Source organism: Pyrgilauda ruficollis, unplaced genomic scaffold (genome assembly GCF_017590135.1).
Source record: "Pyrgilauda ruficollis isolate IOZ18807 unplaced genomic scaffold, ASM1759013v1 scaffold16, whole genome shotgun sequence".
NCBI lineage: Eukaryota > Metazoa > Chordata > Aves > Passeriformes > Passeridae > Pyrgilauda > Pyrgilauda ruficollis.
Window position 1 is genome coordinate 48317 of NW_024514764.1, and position 17927 is coordinate 66243.

At 44.7% G+C, this 17927-nt stretch overlaps 2 protein-coding genes across 3 annotated transcripts; one reads left to right on the plus strand and one right to left on the minus strand.

The window, feature by feature from the left end:
• Nucleotides 1–3850: 3850 nt before the first annotated feature.
• MEIOB (meiosis specific with OB-fold) lies at nucleotides 3851–16971 on the plus strand. Of its 2 annotated transcripts, XM_041462717.1 has the most exons (13): nucleotides 3851–3919; nucleotides 7154–7211; nucleotides 8366–8497; nucleotides 9041–9113; nucleotides 9492–9687; nucleotides 10154–10254; nucleotides 11722–11774; nucleotides 11859–11954; nucleotides 12337–12438; nucleotides 12898–13051; nucleotides 13367–13550; nucleotides 14416–14502; nucleotides 14780–16971. In XM_041462717.1, exons 1-13 carry the CDS (start codon nucleotides 3851–3853, stop codon nucleotides 14894–14896), a joined length of 1422 nt encoding a protein of 473 aa, XP_041318651.1. In that variant the 3' UTR covers nucleotides 14897–16971. The 2 variants fall into 2 exon arrangements, with proteins under 2 accessions (XP_041318651.1, XP_041318652.1); XM_041462718.1 differs by lacking the exon at nucleotides 14416–14502.
• FAHD1 (fumarylacetoacetate hydrolase domain containing 1) lies at nucleotides 16586–17907 on the minus strand. The gene has a single exon (XM_041462719.1). The coding sequence runs from the start codon at nucleotides 17824–17826 to the stop codon at nucleotides 17140–17142; it is 687 nt and encodes a 228-aa protein (XP_041318653.1). The 5' UTR covers nucleotides 17827–17907; the 3' UTR covers nucleotides 16586–17139.
• Nucleotides 17908–17927: the final 20 nt, after the last annotated feature.

Below are 17927 nucleotides of genomic sequence, written 5' to 3' on the forward strand. Positions count from 1 at the left end.
AATCAGCTGGCATTGTAAATCAGCGGGATAAAGGCAGGTTAGACATTTGCTGGGTATAAACACCAAAAAAGGTGTTATTTGTTTGCAGTAACCACAGAAGTCCCTGGCTGTCCCTGAGGTGCCATGTGCTGTGTGAATGGCAGAGTTCTCAGTGTCACCTGAGACAGGTACACCCATCAAACGAGTCCTTGGCTCGGCATCTGCAAGGCAGAAATTCAGCAGCTAATCAGACATCTCAGAGGGAAAGAACCGGGTCTCACTTTGTCCCCTGCCTTTGTGCCTCCTGTCACGATGGCCCTGATAACGTCTTCCCAGCAGGAGCTATCCTGGGAAAGTAAAAAGCAGCTTCTTTTTTTTTCCCCCCCAAATGTACATTGAAAATAGCAGTGGAAGCAGCCCACAAAGCCGAGGAGAGGCACAACAGCACCCTTGTTCTGGTGGCTTTGAAACGGAACAAAGGCCTGGAGGGGACATGGCAGGTCGGGTTTCACCTGCCCTTTGTGCCTGTGGGAGAAAAGCAGCTCCACCTGGACAAAACCCTCTGGAAGTGGGGACCTACCCATGCACAAGATCCCTGTGAGGCTCCGCTGCAGCAGGTGCTCGTGTCCCACCAAAACCTTGCTGAGATACTGGACCAGCTCAGCTCCTGTGAGCCCCTGGGCTGTGGTGCTGGTTTGTCACCTTCTGCAGCCGTGGACACCCCACAGGTCTCATTTCAGGGATTGTTTTTCCCCCGTTTTGCATTGCTGTAAGAATGAGCCTTGTACCTTTGCCAGCATTTCCCAGCCAGTGTCCAGGTTCTCGTTCCCATTCCATTAGGATCCTATCACCAGGCTCATTACCTTCTTCTTGTTCATTAGCTTGAGATAATGAAAACAACAGAACCGACAGGAAAAAATGCCATGTTCCGTTTAGTGGAGACATCAAACCTACAAAACAAAATTAGATCCATGGATCATACAGTACAAAAGGTGACCTAAAAAGGAAAAAAAACCACGCAGGCTGTCAGTTCCCTGGCATCCTGTTTGTCATCAGCATGGGATAATTATCATGGATTTTTGTGACGCAATAAATAAAACAGCACAGGTGGGATCCATTTTCAGCTGTTTAATTGAAGAAATGAAAAATCCTGTAATACAGAGTCAACACAGAGAATTAGTCAGGCTATGCTGAAAACTTCCAATAGCCAAGACCTTGGGGTTATAAAATTACTCATCAGGAGTAAAGTTTTTTATGACGCAGAAGTGAATGGTATTGATTTTATAAAATATAATTTTATATTCAATATAAATGGAGAAAACGGCTCAAGCCAGCCTTCTTCAGAGCCTGAAAATATAGGACTATTGGGTGTGAATCAATACAAATAATATCTTTAAACCAGAAATTTTGATTCATTTATAAAATACAGGCTGCAACTTTTTTTCCCTTATAGCCAACATTAAAAAAAAAAAAGGAAGCAGGGAATGGTTCGTCAAGAGATTTCTGCCACTTGCTTTGTCTTGCTGGTGCATTTATATTTGTAGAATGAACCTGATTTTAAATTCCTGATCTGGTAAGTCACAGAGTCACAGGATTATTTGGGTTGGAAGGGACCTTAAAAACCATCCAGCTCCACGGGCAGGGACCCTTGGATCACCCCAGGGTGCTCCAGCCCGGCCTTGGGCACTGCCAGGGACCTGCGGCAGCCCCAGCTGCTCTGGGCACCCTGTGCCAGGGCCTGCCCACCCTCACTGGGTACAATTCCAGCCCAAAATCCTGTCCAACCCTGTTATTACCTCCTCAAATGCAGCGACTCCAGGCCTGCTGGAGATCCTGCTGAGCGTGCCGGGATGGGAGGTCTCCGCTCAGCCCTGAGGGAGGAGGGGGCGCGGAGCCCTTTTCCCGCCACTGCGCCGGCGCCATCTTGTCTCCTTCAGGAACTGAGGGCTTCAGGGGCACCTGAGGGGCTGAAGGGTCCAGGAGGAGGCTGAAGGGTCAGTGAGGAGGGCACATGAGGAGCTGAAGGGTCCAGGAGGAGGCTGAAGGGTCAGTGAGGAGGGCACATGAGGAGCTGAAGGGTCCAGGACGAAGCTGAAGGGTCAGTGAGGAGGGCACATGAGGAGCTGAAGGGTCCAGGAGGAGGTTGAAGGTCAGTGAGGGGCACCTGAAGAGTCCAGGAGGAGGTTGAAGGGTCAGTGAGGGGCTGAAGGGTCAGTGAGGGGCACCTGAAGAGTCCAGGAGGAGTCTGAAGGGTCAGTGAGGGGCACCTGAGGGGCTGAAGGGTCCAGGAGGAGACTGAAGGGTCGGTGAGGGGCTGAAGAGTCCAGGAGGAGGCTGAAGGGTCAGTGAGGGGCACTTGAAGAACTAAAGAGTCCAGGAGGAGACTGAAGGGTCAGTGAAGGGTCAGTGAGGGGCTGAAGGGTCCAGGAGGAGGTTGAAGGGTCAGTGAAGGGCACCTGAGGGGTTGAAGGGTCAGTGAAGGGCTGAAGGGTCAGTGAGGGGCACCTGAGGGGAATGGCGTGTGTGTGAGGAGGTCCATGATGGGTTGAGGAGCACCTGAGGAGGTTGAGGGGTCCCTGAGTGGGGCAGCTCTGCTCCAGCTCTCAGAACCCAGAGCTTTTAAAATCCTAAATGGCCATTTTAATCTTCCTCTGCTACAGGTGTTCCGGCGCTGGTTCCTTTGACAAGACCTGGCTGGTGTGAGGTACAGCAGGTAACAATATTTAACTTCTTCTGAGGTGAGAATATTACCCTGCCTTGGAGGGATGCTGAGGTAATTTTCCTACAGAAGGAAACATAAATTCTTCCACCTAATGGGATGGGAACAGGTTTGAGAGCCCCATTGTTCAGTGGTTTCTGTAAGGCAAATTTGGGCTGTCTCTCTGTGAGAGCATAGTTTAAAATGCTCTTTTAGAAAAATTGCTTGGTTCTCAGATAACTGCTTATTTTTCTTTAAAATGTAGGCTTATTTGTTCTCTAGTTCAACAGACCTTTATCCTAATGCCTGATGAAATGGTTAACAATTCTCACATGAGGTTCCAGGTATAAAGACTATGAAAGCCATTCAGGATTTTGTTCTAAAGATTGTACAGGCATCCTCTGAAAAATGTCAGCAGTTCTCTCCTATTAAAGGTTATTAAGATTTGGACAATGCCATGGGTCCTTTTACAACAAAAACCAGATTCTGACAACCATTTGTTAAGTATCTAAATGTCTCTGAGGAACCCATGAAATAATGAGGCATTCAGAGGGGCTAAAAAAGCACCCATGGCCCCACTTCAGCATCTCTAGAGAGAACCTGGGTGCTCCCAGGGCTGGGCAGTAAATGCCATGTTGGCAGCCTGAAAAAAAATGGTTTTTACAAATTTTATTTTAATAAATTCACAACTTTTCTATTTTGAGAAGGGCATAAACTCACATTTTAAAGTAGCTTAATATTTAGTCCAAAACCTCAATTAAAGGTGCTTTGCAACCCAACACTTCTCTTTCCTCACATATAAATTGCCTTTTAAATATGAGCTGCCTCATTAATTCAGTTGGGCTTCCCAGAGAGAAGGAGGGTAAATATTTTTCAGAGCCTGGTGCTAATGGAGCCATTTAATGATGAATAATAAATAAAAATTACAGGCCTTTATTTGAGAAGCTTAGGTAGAGCTGTCACAGTAAAATTCATAACTTCCATCGCCAAATCCAAACAACAAAGAATTGTCTACTTCAGATGGCTTGAAATGCCTCTTATTGAAAACAGATGCCATTAGGTCAAAACATTTACGTTAAAAAATAACTTGTTATTCTCACTGTGAATGGCCTTAAGTGATTTGTTTGGATTTTTACAAACTCTAAGTCAGTTTCCTGCAGTTTCAGATAAAGAATGGCTCATTCTCGTTCAGCACGGGACTTTGTTGCACTTTCAGATCTGCATCCAAACCTTGCTCGTCCTGTAAGTCTCACAGCCTTTTGTTCCCAGATGAAATTGTATCTGACTGTCTTATATTACTGCAAAATTATGTAATTGATGTGTATTTAGGTACTGATAGCATTAGTGCAATTGTTGGGTAGAAAGGACCTTCCCTTCTTTGTGTGCAAAGCAGCAAAATGAAAATTGATGCTGTTGTTGTCCACAGCCCGTGGGTACCACAGGCACAGATATTGACCGGGCAATTCCATGTATCAGAGGCTCCTTTGTAGCACTTTAAATGGATGCTGAATTAGTGAAGACATTATTAAAGACATGACAGAGTCAGCATTATGCAGCCACAATCATCTGGGACCTCAGCAGTCTCTCACGGCACGCTGGGAAGGCAGGGTAAAAATCTCACAGTTCCATGGTTGGTTCTGTTTCTTTGGGGTAAAAAAACGGGTTTGCATAGGATCACAGGTTGGTTTGGGTTGGAAAGGAGCCTAAAGCCCACCCAGTGCCACCCCTGCCATGGCAGGGACACCTTCCACTGTGCCAGGCTGCTCCAAGCCCAGTCTGGCTTTGGGCACTGCCAGGGATCCAGGGGCAGCCACAGCTGCTCTGGGCACTGTGCCAGGGCCTGCCCACCCTGCCAGGGAAGGATTTCTCCCCAGTATCCTAAGCCCACTCTCTCTTTGGAGCCATTGCCCCTTGTCCTGTCACTCATCCTTTGTAAAGAGTCTCTCTCATGGTTCTTGTCAGCTCCTTCAGCCCCTGGAAGGCCACAATTAGGTGACCCCAAAACTTCTCTTTTCCAGGATGAGCAATCCCAATTCTTTCAGCTTTTCCAATCGTCCTGGAGCCTCTTCTGGACTCACCCCAACAGCTCTTTGTCCTTCCTGTGCTGGGACCCCAGGGTGTCTCACCTGAGTAGAGGCAGAATCCCCCCTCCCCTGCCCCAGGAAGTCCTGATGTTCCTGGAAAGAGTGAAAACATGGAGTTTTCCCATTCCCACCACTTTTTATTTGGGATGGCACAATTTATTTTCTCATTTACTTTAAACAAATGAAAGAGGAATCACAGAAAAGGGATGATCTAAGAGCAGTTTTCTATCTCCTTAGAGCCATATTGATCCAAACTGATCTTCAGCAATGCTAATCTAGCCTGTCATTCACAGTTCCTCCCAAATAATGATCCACTAACCCAGTTAAAAGCCTTTATTTTACAAATAAAAGCTTTTTTTTTTTTTTTACAAATAAAACTAATCTTGAGTATTGCAGTTAGCAATGCACGGCAACAAAAGTATTTTTATAAAATAATTTATGATAGAATGATCAGTGTGTGTTGTGTTAGGCCGTTAAAACAGCTGAACACACAGTTTGAAGTATCAAAATGGCACGGTTTATGAGTTTGCTGTTTATTTTAAAAAGTGAAAGAGATTCAAGTGTAAACACTTGCAGCGTGTTCATGAGTTGGTTGAGCAGCCTCAAGCAGAGCTTTGCCAAAACAGGCACCATGGGGAGGTGTTCCCCTCCTCTTTTGGGAAATGAGTGCTTGGGCAGTTGCACAATGAGCTGATCAAGGAAATGATCTCTGGAAGTTTTTCTCCCTTCCTCAGTCCAAAATAGTTTCCAGCCAGATCAATTCCTTCTGCCAGCTCTCTGTGCAAGCTCAGGGTTGGAGACACAGAGGTGAACACATTTATAGCAGGGCCAGGGCAGACTTCTTTGGGAAATGGGATATTTACACCAGAAATTAGGCACAATCAGCCTAGTTTCTGCAGGCACTCATCCTAAATGTCAGTTCTTTTGACATTTGGTGGTGATATAAGGGGAATGCTGCACTCTTATTTAATAGATTTTTTTTTTTTTAATTAAGGAACAAAACCCAAAATAGAACAACAAAATGCTAATCAGAATCGCTGCATGCAGTGGACATGAAGCATTCAGTGTGGAAGGGGGATGTTACAGTGCTGTACACAAGTGGCCTCTTCCTGAGTGTGCCCATCCCTGCAGGATAAGGCAGGTCCCGTGCTCCCTCTAGTGATCCCCAGGAAACCGGAGAGCTGCTTTTTGAGCTCCTGTCGATATGGCTGCAGTGAAGTCAGGCAGGTCACGCTGCTTTGGGAATATGTACAAGAGGAATCCTGGCTGGTTATTGAACTGCAGCCCTGCCCTTGCCAGCTGCCTCTGGAATTCTGCTGGAATGGGACTGCCAGAAGGGCTCGTGTGAAGGAGCTGTGGCTGCCACATCCCTGGCAGTGTCCCAGGCCAGGCTGGACAGGGCTTGGAGCAGCCTGGGACAGTGGGAGGTGTCCCTGCCACGGCAGGGGTGGCACTGGGTGGGCTTTAAGGTCCCTCCAACCCAAACCATTCCAGGATTCCGTGAAGTGGAGTTGAGGTGGGATGCTGCATGTTTTGAAGGATCCTGGCAGTATTGCACTGTCAGTCTGTTCTTCCAGCCCTCATCCCACTCTGACTTTCCTTGCTGACCTCTTAAATCCCAAACCAACACTGCAAAACTCTTGTCTGACACCCAGGACCACCTGAAACACAGCAAGAACCCAGCACACAGCTGTTATATTATAGATAGATAGATATCTATATCTACATGTGTGTGTTTGCTCCCAGTAGTTGTGTTTGACAATTGAGAACAGGATGTTTTTACATAATAGGCACAGGTTTAGCAAAGCAGAATAAGATTGATTTTGGTCTGAATCAACAGAAAAGCTCCTTGCCTCAGCTCCCTTGGAGTCAGTTGAAAGATAGCAAGAGAGAGGCACCTGTAGGAATTTAGGCTGCTTGGCTGAGGCCAGGACAAGCTCCTGTAGGTGCACACTGTGGCTGAGAGCCAGGAAACCTTGGACACTTCACTGTAAAATAAATCCTATCCAGACTTTCCATGGAGCATTTGAGGAGATCTGAGACCTGTGCAGAGAGCATGAAATAACAACATTGCTGCCTACCTGAGGAGAGATTGCTGTAGAACAGCCAAAATTGTGAAGGTTTGGGGTGATCTTTTGTCCTCCCATTTTCTTCACAAACAGAAACAGACGCATTTATTTTAATACTTTTATTAGTCACAATTTTTTCCTAAAGTAAACTTGTGTGTTTGTTTTACTCTTTAGCTCATACGGTACTGTGGAATAAATAGATTAAAATGATTACCAGCCAGAAATATGTTTATTATCATCAGCAGAGTATAATTCCATGAAATCTAATTCATCATCTACATCTGGGTTTAATACTTGTACTCTATAATCTTTTTATTTTTCAGAATGTAATCGGGGTGGTTATTGGGAAAACAGATGTCAGAAGCTTTCCAGACCGAAAAAGTACAGTCCCTTTAAACTCTTTTTACTTCATTTTCTTCAACGGTGTAATTTGGCAGAGATGACTGAAATCAAGATTTAAATGATAAACAGATTTCTCAGTATAAAATGGATAGAATAAAAATGCACCCCAAAAAAATTGGTGTCTGTTTGAGAACCAAGATGAAAGAGCAGCATTGGTTTGGCTGAGCCGTATCAATTAGAAATTGGAAAAACTCTGTCATGGAAGTGTTTCATGCTCTGAAGATGGAACCAATATGAACCCACTCTTCCACAAATACTGCTGGAATGGAGCTGGTGCCTTCATATTTGTTCTCTCTTAAAACAGAAATGTTGAGGACATGTCTTGTGGAGTGACACAAGTAATTTCTGGCCTGAGTAGCAGCAGCTTCATCTGGGACAAAATGGGAATTGTATGTTGTTAATAATGCTAATTGGAAATTGAAACAACAAATTTACAGTCGGGGTTGGTGCAGACACTGCCAGGAAGCACCTCCAGGCCTGGAGAGCCATTCCAGCTCCAGGAGAAGGGCTCAGTTTTTCTGCTGCCACTGGTTCCTGCTGAGCTCCTGGAGGGGAGAGGTTTTAGGGGAAAGTCATCGTTGTCACCTGAAACTGGTGCCAGCCTAGTGCAGAGCCCACAGACAGGGTGTTGGTGTGTGTGCTCCATGGGCCTGCACTCAGGGCACTGGGGGATCACTCGAGTTTTCCTGGATAATTTAGTAATCTACTGCATCATGCTGTGATCCTGGAAAGCTTTTTTAGTTCCCTGTATGAGACAGGGCAGGGATGCAGACACCAATATCCTGAATTTTCCATAGCACTGGAAACACTTTGCTTTATTCAATTGGACCCCCTGGCAGTGACCCTGCAGCCTGGGCCATCAGCTCCTGCAGAACTGGGGCTGTGTGTACAAATGAGCCCTCCCCGTGTGACAGCCCTGCTGTCACCTCCTGCACCTCTCCCTGTTTGATCACAGCAGGAACTGCAGCCCATTCCCAAACACCACCGAGTTCCTGCACCACCTGCTGGCCTCTAGTGGGAGAAAATTCCCACTAAAATCCAGGAAAACCCCAAAATAGTAGTTTTTATACACATATTCTAGTTAGAAATCAAGCTGTGCTGAGGAATTGCTGCAGCCCTGTTTACTTTTGCAGACATTGGCACTGAAAGATACACCTTCAATTTTACCATTCGTGATTCCCCAACTTATTTCATGAATGTCCAGTCCTGGGGCAGAGAAGAGTACATCAGATCCCTCTCAGAAAGCTTCAGGGTTGGTGACTGTGGTGAGTTTATTTAAATTTATTTATTCCCACCACGTTTCTGTTTGCATGGCAATCAGGATTGTGCTGGTGGCTTTGCTGTGTTTTGCTCCGAGGACTCACAAACAGCCTAATTGGAAACAAATTGTTCAGTTCTGTTCAATAGAAAGAGGAAAGGAACAAGATTCCAAGGATTTCAGCTGAAGCCCAGTAAATATGTCAACAAAGGAACCCACTGAGTGCAGCAGCTCAGAGCTGGCCTGCAGTTAATCAATGTCAAATTTTACATTATATTGAGGTCTTAAACATGATGAAAAATAAGCTGTAAAGCTGCTTGCTCTTTGTCTTCCCTCAGTTATAGATATGACCATGATTGCTGATAAAACCACAACAAAAATCCTGTATTTATTTACAGGATGCACTTTTATCTTTTTAAGTTCATAGAAAGATTTTGCTACCTGGGGTTGTTTGGGTAAAACTTGTGAGCTTACAGAGTGTACACACAAAAATATCTATAATTGTACCTATAATCAATTTCTAACATCACTTATCAATGCTTTGTTTTAGTTACAATTGAAAATCCTTTAATTCAGTCCAAGGAAGCAGAAAGAGAAGAAAAATTCAACCCTGTCACTCCTAGGTAAATTTAAAGCATGGAGTGGTAGTTCTTTCTAGAAAGATCAAAGTTAAGACTTGCTTTAATTTCCAGTCACAGTAAATTGGTAGAAATTTTTGGTGTTTTCTTCCTGTGTAGCTGTACCTTCCTCCTGTGCTCAACAATGTCTGGTCAAATCTCAAAGGAGAATATATTTAATAATAATAGAAGGTCATAAAGCAATAATGTTCTTTGTTGCTAAACAGAGTAAATTTCATTATTTGTGTAAAATCTACAAGAATTTTTTGTACCTTTAGGAAAAACTATAATGGAATAAAGTTGTTTTTTCATATGAATGAACATCTTACACTGTTGATACCTCAGTGAGTGCAGTGCTGATCCATGGGATTTGTTCTGTTCTAGTGGCTACAAATTATTGCTCAGTGAAAATCACTCTGTGGTTAAAACCTCTTCCTGCTACGACACAGACACCAGGCTCCTGGCTCTGCTGCACCTGCCTGTCAAGGACCCTCAGGATTATTATTCCCTGGGGGACATCGTGGCAAATGGACAAAGCCTCCATGGGAGAGTCCTCAATGTGCTGGCAGCTGTGATGGCAGTGAGTGAGGAGCATTTCTGTGCCCTGCCACGAGTAACTTCATTGTAAATCTGTGTCAGTGTGGATTTTGGGCTGTGGTGGCAGTGAGTGAGGAGCATTTCTGTGCCCTGCCATGAGTAACTTCATTGTAAATCTGTGTAAAAATGTGGATTTTGGGCTGTGATGGCAGTGAGTGAGGAGCATTTCTGTGCCCTGCCACGAGTAACTTCATTGTAAATCTGTGTCAATTTGGATTTTGAGCCTCACAGTGGCCAGGACTGCATTTGTTCTGCTTGGCAGCTGAGTGACAATAACCACACACACCCTTTGATGAGATTTTTTATCAACAAAATGAAGGGGAAATTAAGTGATCCCATTTTTAGTAGTCTACAGTATCTTCCTTCCCTTTTCTAACCTTTTCTAGGTTATGAATTTTATTCTCCTAAACACTGAATAGAGGACAAGTGACTTCTTTTTCTTCTTCAAGGTTGGGGAGCCAAAGTATTTTATAACTTCAGACAAAAGGAAAGGCCAGAGGTGTGAAGTAAAGCTGTACGATGAAACAGAGAGGTCTTTCCCAATAGTATGGTAAAATGTTCTTTAATTCTTTAAATGTTCTTTAATTCACTAAAAAATAATGCAAACATGGGTAAAGAAATTAGCTATAACACACACTAATTAACTATAAACCCATCTTTTAATTTAAATATATTGTTATTTAGGAGGCAATTGAGATGAGGCAGCAATGTACACTGAAAAGAGACTTTAAGAAGAGATTCATTAGAGTGGTCTTATATATCTTGTGTAGTTTTATGGCTTGCTGACAGCCTGCTGGCTCATGGATGGCAAAATGAAGCTCAGTTCCAAATAATTTCTTTTTTTTTTTATGTGGACATTTGAGCTAATTCAGGAAATGACTTTTAAAACCAGCTGCAAAGGCTGTTGTGTCTCTTCCACAAGCAGCAGGGCAGGAAAGTGAAGAGCATGATCCATTTTTAAAACCAAGCAGAATTGCAAGTGGAGTGGAAATAGGTTAAAATAGTTTTTAAATATTTAAAATAATGCAGAAACATTTTGATGCGACTCTGGCTGTATTTTCAATCTCTGTCCTGGTTACAAACACAACTCCACCCAGCCCATCCCTGCTGTGAACAGCACCTTGTTCACAGGGGAACCTTTGCATTTTGCCCCGAGTTTGTTCAATAAACTTGTGGCTTTTCCAAGTGCAGGGGCATGTGGGGGTGTGGGTGTTCCCTTGCCCTGGGGTTGCTGTTTGGTGATTAAAAATTACTTCAGTGACCTTTGTTCCCTCAGGGGAAGCAGGCAGCCAGCCCTGCACTGTGGGCTGGGAGCTGTGTTACCTCCAGGGATGTTTAACACAACTCACAGCCACAAAACCAAGAGAAGCAGCTCTGGGATGAACCCTTCCAGCCCAGGGTTAATTTGGAAATTAACTCCTCCATCAGCTCTCTCAGTGCTGGGACTTGGGCACTGTCAGGGGATTTTAGAGCCCAGCAGGGAAGAGGTGCCTGGGAAATATCAGATGAAAAGGAAATATCTTAAATCTTTTTCCAAGGATTAAGGAGAAAACCCACCAGAACAAATCTGTGCTTTGGCTGTGCTCTTGCCAGTCAAATTTAGGAGGAGCTGAATGAGATTTTATCAAGAGACCATGAAATTACCATTTTTGAGGGATGTTTCTGACCTCACTCCAGTCTCATCATCCCCAGCCACAAAGATCCAGTGTTGAACATCTGGCCTGGGGATCTGAGCAATCAGCCTGGCCCAGCACAAACAGCTCCTTGAACTGGAATTTGCTTAGCTAGAAATGACTTGGATAAAAGCTGAAACACAGCGTTTTCCCAGGTATATTCTGCATTTAGGCCCATCTTTATGTTATCCTGTTTGGGATAAAGCAGGCACAAGGAATTTCAGTGCCACATGTGTCACAAAGGAGTCCTGTCCCCTTTGGCCAATTTTATTACAACCATGTTGTTTACTAGTTTAGTACTAAACACTTTGGGTGCTGTTTCAAAAATGTTTTGTTTAATTTAGCTGGGATAATGAATCCATCCAGCTGGCACAGAGTTGGATCCCCCAAGAAACAGGTAAACCAGTCTGGTTTATGGTTTTATTCAAGTTCATCATGTGGCATTTATTCTCCAGTAACACGGGGGTGTTTTTCTGCACAGTTATATTTGCATCAGATGTGAGAATCAATTTTGACAAATTTAGGAACTGCATGACTGCAACTGTGATATCCAAAACCATCATTACAACGAACCCAGGTAAGAGCTGCTCAAGTATTTCTTTGCCTTTAATAATTATTCTAGGCTAGAATGCATTAATTAATCTATTGGAACTGTGATTTCTTCTGCCTGCTTCTCACAAAGCTCCCTGCTTTTTGTCTGCTATGTGATGACCAGTGCCTTTGGCTTCTACATTTTATTTTATTTTATTATTTTATTATTTTATTTTATTTTATTTTATTTTATTGTTAGCAACCTTCATATGTTTATTCCATGCAGGATTAACAGTTAAAATAAAAAAGAGAAAAGTAAATCTTGGCTAATTCCAACGTGTTTGTACTACCAGAATAAAAACTTGTGAAATATAAAAATGCAGTGACTTTTACATGCAACATATACTGATAACTTTACTGTTCTTCAGAAACAGCAGAAGCAAATGTTCTCTTCAGCTTCATCAAAGAGAGTGCCCAGGCAGGAGCTCTGCCCAGCCCCGTGAAGGAGCTGCCAAATGAAACCATTAACTGTAAGTGTTTGATTTTATTTACCTGCACAGTGTCATTTCACAGTGCAGCTGCAAGAATTCCTGCTCTGTGTGTTCACAGAAACAAAACTCAGGTCCAGCCTGGCTGAGTGGGTGAAGTTTGGATGGTTTCCTGGGGCTGTCCCTTATTTTATCTTTGGGTATCTTCAGCTGACTGTGCCAGCTGCAGCCTGTCTGGTGTGTTCCTTCTGTCTGCAACCAGTTTGGAGAAGTGAGGGGGAAAACTTTTGTCAAAAACTCATTTTGGAGGATACAAAGATGAAATAATAGATATATTCCTGATCTGAGTCCCTTTGTTTTACTTTTTTTTTTTTTTTTTTTTGGAGGGGGGCTTTACTGCTGCTTTAAATCTCGTTTTTATTGCCTTAAGATCCACTTTTGCCATTGCTCTTCGAATAATTTCTGGCTCAGACACACTTAACTTGCCTTTTAAACTTGTAGTGGAGGCTGTAGTGGATGTCTACACAGTGGAACAGCTGAAAGAAAAAGCTCTCCAGAGTGATGGGAAGCTGGAGCCTCTCCATGGAATTATTTATGGCTACATTTCCACCCTGGACATCGACGAGAGCGTGTCCAGAGTCCTGCGCAACAGATGGTGAGCAACTGCCTGCTTGGAACGTGCTAAAACTGCTTGTCCCTCTTACCCAGACCAAATGACATGGAGCAATATTTTAGTCCCATCCCAGAGAAGAAATAAAACTCTTCTGGAGGATGCCATGTGGGGTTTTGTTGAGGGCTCTTTGTGCTCCTGGAGTGAAAAAGAAAAGGTCACTTTGTCTCAGATGGACTCAAGAGTTCAGGAGATGAACAATTTTTTTAAAGACAAAGTCTCTTGGGAAATCTCAGTCTAGAAAAATGTTTCAGGAAGAACAAATTGCATATCTGCATGAATTCTCTGCTTGTGTTTCAGCTCAGTCTGCAGGTTCATCGTGAATGAGGCGTCAAACACCTGCACCTTCTGCAGTGACGTCTCTCCAGAGGCCAAGTCCACCTTTGCCAGCTTTGACATCCTGGTGGATGTGACAGACCACACAGGCACCCTGCGCTCCTGCTACCTGGCTGACTGTGTCGCTGAGGACACCCTGGGCTGCACAGTAAGGGGGGCTTGGGCTGCTCCTGCTGAGCTCAGCTGTGCAGCCTGCTGAGAGTTACAAACACCTGAAAATGTTCTGTGTGTGTGTTGGGTGCAAGAGTGACAAAAATGGCATGGATGGATATGGTTGTGTTCGAGGGTCCCAGGATGAGGGAAGAGATGAGAATCTTGACTCCATGTTTCAGAAGGCTGATTTATTATATTATACTAAAATGCTGTGCTAAAACTATACTAAAAAGAATAGAAATAAAAGGATCCTTCAAAAGGCTGGAAAGGAAAAGAAAGGAATGAATAACCAAAATCTTGTGACTGCTCACAGCCTCGATACAGGTGGCTGTGACTGGTCATCAAATGAAAACAATCCACATGGGCCAATGGAAGATGCACCTGTTGGTAAACAATGTCCAGACCACATTCCACAGCCATCAGATAGTTAATTGTTTACATTTCTTTTCTGAGGCTTCTCAGCTAGAACAGGAGAAAAATCCTAGCAAAGGATTTTCATAAAAATATCATGGTGATGGATGGATGGATGGATGGATGATGGATGGACACACAGAGCTTGGCAGAAGTTGGAAGTCAGCAGATGCCAACAAGAATTGTGTTCAGTGTAAGACTGAACCCAGTTCAGAGCACTGCTTTTCTGAGAACATGGCTGGAAATCCCTACCTCTGATTTCCAAACACCCTGCAGTTTATCTGGTTAGTGTGACTGTCTTGGTACACATCTCATACCAAGCACTATGTTAAAACAGAAAAATACAGCCTAGAAATGTATAAAAATTTGTAAGATGTTCTTTTCATCATCATTCTTTGTGGAGATGTTTTAGCTACCTGCTGAAGTGCTCTGTGGTGTCCTGTTAACAGGTCCCTGAATTCCTCATGCTGGAAGAAGAGCAGAAGACTGCACTGAAATGGCAACTCCTCTTGGAACGAAGCAAGATTTACTTCAAGGTTAGTATTTAATGTTTCATTCAAAACAGGAGCTGTTTTTCACTTTTAAACTTGTCCTTTGGGGCAAAACTCTTCTTACTGTCCCATCTCCCCTTTCTCTGTCCCTATTTCCAGGACAAAATGAAAGTGTTTGACTTCAGCAGTGACAGGCAGATGGCATAACTGTGTACTCACACAGGAAATAATGCAAATAAATCTGTCAAATATGCTGGGTAACAGCTGAAAATAATCTCTGTCAAGGTGCTGTGATAACAAAGATCCTTAATTATTTTTCCAGGTTACTTCATCACCTAATTGGAGAACTGGACTAAAAGTGAATCTTCTTTCCTGCAAACTGGCAGATCCCATAGAGGCCAGTCAGAGCTTCTTGGGAAGAGACTGGAATTATTTATAAATGCCAGGAAAGGCTTCCTTCACTCTGTTGTTAGAGATGGAATTCTGCTGTTGTTGGGTTTTGCCAAGTCTGTTCTGATGGTAAAGGAGGGAGGTGCATGTTACAATACCTCTAAGTGGGCTTCTGAGTTCATATTTTTGGGTGATTGTACTTTAAAAAGTGTACTTGGGCCTAAGCTTAAATGTTAATTCTACCAAATTCAACCCCTTTTAAGAGTGCTGGAAGATTTCCTCACTCAGCTATTTGAAAAAATCAGAAATAACAAATAGGTTAAATGAGATTTGTTGAACTTCTGTGGTTTTAACTGCTTTGCTGCTTTTGTGTTAAAGAAATAAAGACCCCCCCCCTTGAAACACTGCCAGGGTTTGTGCTGCACCTTGCTGAGGCCAAACATGGAGCTGTGGGCAAGAGCAGGGCTGATTCTCTTTGGGCAGACTAAGTCTAATTAGAGCAGAGTAATCAATTAGCAGTGACCTCTGACAAGCAAAAATCAAGCTGAGGCTGTAAGCAGGACTCTGCTCACCAAAGCTGGATTTAAAGAACCCAGGTATGTATATTGTGCCTTCCTCCACGTATTTTGTTCCCTGTTTTTAATATGTTTCTGTCCACAGCTTCCCTCCTGCTGGTGTATTTGTCCCATCCTCACCTCCTGAGCACGCTGGGACTCAGCTGTTTCCAACAGAGAGAGATCCCCCAGCCCTGTTCTGGCAAAGGGTTTTAGCCAGGACACTCTGGGGAACTCTGATCCCCCCGGTGCCTCCTCACCCCTTAAAACAACATGGCACAGAGAAAACCCCCACAGAAACAGGAAATCCTGACAAGCAATCCCAGATTGCATCCCTGACTCAAGGGTGGCAATAAAGACCCCAAAAATGCTGCCAGCGTTGGGTCATCCCTCTTGTAGCAATAAACAATTCAACATTTCCCAGCCATAACAATTCCCATTCTGAAGGGAATGTTTCCAATAACTTAATCCCAACTCTGTCAATACCCAGGGCTGGAGACCAAACTGTAAATGATGCCCTGCTGCTGTTGCCAGAGATGGGAATGTTTGACAGGCAGGAGGAAATGCAAACAGTACAGACACTTAATTCCATCCTTCCTCTTCCAGAACTCTTCACCCTCATGGCTGTTTTAATTCTGGAGAAATTCTAAAGGAATTCTTCAATTTCTTCTCCCATTGTGGTGTGCAGCACCCTGGACTGTGCTGCTCTCACAGAGCTGCTTCTCTTTGGGAGACAGGATTTTTCTCTGCAGAACTCCCCACTTTTAAAACCAAAGCTTTTCCTAGCAGTTTTTAAGATCTGGCTCTGACAAATGGAAGCGTTTAGCTTTGGTGCTTTGCATTTATGTAAAACAAAAACCAAAATCCATCTGTTTTTGTTAGAAATGAACCAGTTCTGTGCAACCTTTGAAAAATCTAGGTTTTGATGTTTGCATGGGGAGGATTTTTTAAATTACATTTTACAACTTGCTCTGTTGAATTGAAAGAGAACTCGCTGTCATGCAAACCGGTGGGGAGTGCTGGAACAGCTGCAGCTGGGAACTGGGGAAAGTTACCCAGTGTGGCTTTTAGCAGCTGGAAACACTTAAAACTCCAACTGCTGCACTGCACTGGGTAACAGCAACTGCTGCAGTTACAGTTTTACTAAAAATACATTGAAATCAGTCAAAAGGAAAGTTTGGTGGTGATCTTTACCCATATGCTTCTTTATTCTTGATCATTTTGCATTATTTCACTTTTAGAACATATTTCAAGCTCAGTTTAGGAAAAAAACAGATCTGCCAAACATCTGGCACACTTCCTGGTGCCTCTGCCCCCTGGAGTGGGAAGAAAAGCCATCCTTCTTTAATTTGTGTGTTTGAAAAAAGCAGGGAGGAATCACAAAACTAATCCAAAAAATCAAACATCTTTCTCTTGTAGAGGAAACTCTTTGTGAAGCTGCAGTTCTTGATTTAGGGTTCCACATCTACACATAAACCTTTGATTCTCCACAGCATGGCTGAGCCTTAGCTCCTACATCATCATTTGAATTGTTTTGATCAGTAATTTTTATTTTAAGGCTATACTCAAAGCAACAGCAGAAGAGAAGCACACACAGAAGGACAGCCAACCCATTCCCCTCTCCAATGTCTCTGTTGCCAGTTCCCAGGTATGGTTTTGGAATTAAATTCTGGAATCTGGAGCTGCTGGGCTGGACTCCAGGTGTGCTGCAGCCTCCATGGAAACGGGGCTGTGGCAGTCAAACGCCTTTTGGGTTCCTGGGTTCCGTGCCCTGTGCCACCTTGAACCTCACGGACACCACATCCCTGATCCCCGCCTCGATCTCATCGTTGGCCTCCACGGACCCCACTCCTTTGGGAGACCCCGTGAGAATCAAGTCCCCTTCTTCCAAGGTGAATACATGGCTGATGTAGCTGATCAGGTAAGGGATGGAGAAGATCATGGAGGAGGTGTCCCCCTCCTGCCTCAGCTTCCCGTTCACCTTCAGCCAGATCTGCAGCTTGTGCGGGTCCGGGATCTTCTCCTTGGGCACGAAGTCACTGACGGGGCAGGACGAGCCGAACCCTTTGGCCAAGGTCCAGGGCAGCCCCTTCTTCTTGCACTCCTCCTGCGTGTCGCGGGCCGTCATGTCCAGGCACAGGGCATAGCCCGCCACGTGCTCCATGGCCGCGTCCAGCGGCACGGCCTGCGCCCTCCGGCCGATGACCACCCCCAGCTCCACCTCGTGGTGCAGGTTCCGGCAGTAGTAGGGCCGCAGGATGGGGGACCCCTCCCGCACGTAGGCCGAGGAGGGCTTGAGGAAGAAGAGCGGCTCGGCGGGCAGGGCGCTGCCCATCTCCTTGGCGTGCTCCGCGTAGTTTCGCCCCACGCACACGATGTTCCTACCCCACTCCCAGAAGCGGGACAGCGGTTTGGAGCTGCCCATGGCCGCCCTTGCCGCGTCCTTGCCGGGCCCCGCACGGCGCCGCCGCTTCTCCCGCTCCTCCCCCGCGGGGTGAGCGGGCGGGCCGGGGGCCGGGCCCGGGG

What these genes read in the sequence shown, in the direction of transcription:
- MEIOB (XM_041462717.1), top strand. Translation starts at nt 3,851, where the DNA reads ATGGCTCATTCTCGTTCAGCACGGGACTTTGTTGCACTTTCAGATCTG. An exon ending in TGCTGGCAGCTGTGATGGCA is followed by an intron (nt 9,688 to 10,153) that starts GTGAGTGAGGAG and finishes TTCTTCTTCAAG; the next exon opens with GTTGGGGAGCCAAAGTATTT. An exon ending in GCCAAATGAAACCATTAACT is followed by an intron (nt 12,439 to 12,897) that starts GTAAGTGTTTGA and finishes TTAAACTTGTAG; the next exon opens with TGGAGGCTGTAGTGGATGTC.
- FAHD1 (XM_041462719.1), bottom strand. Translation starts at nt 17,826, where the DNA reads ATGGGCAGCTCCAAACCGCTGTCCCGCTTCTGGGAGTGGGGTAGGAAC.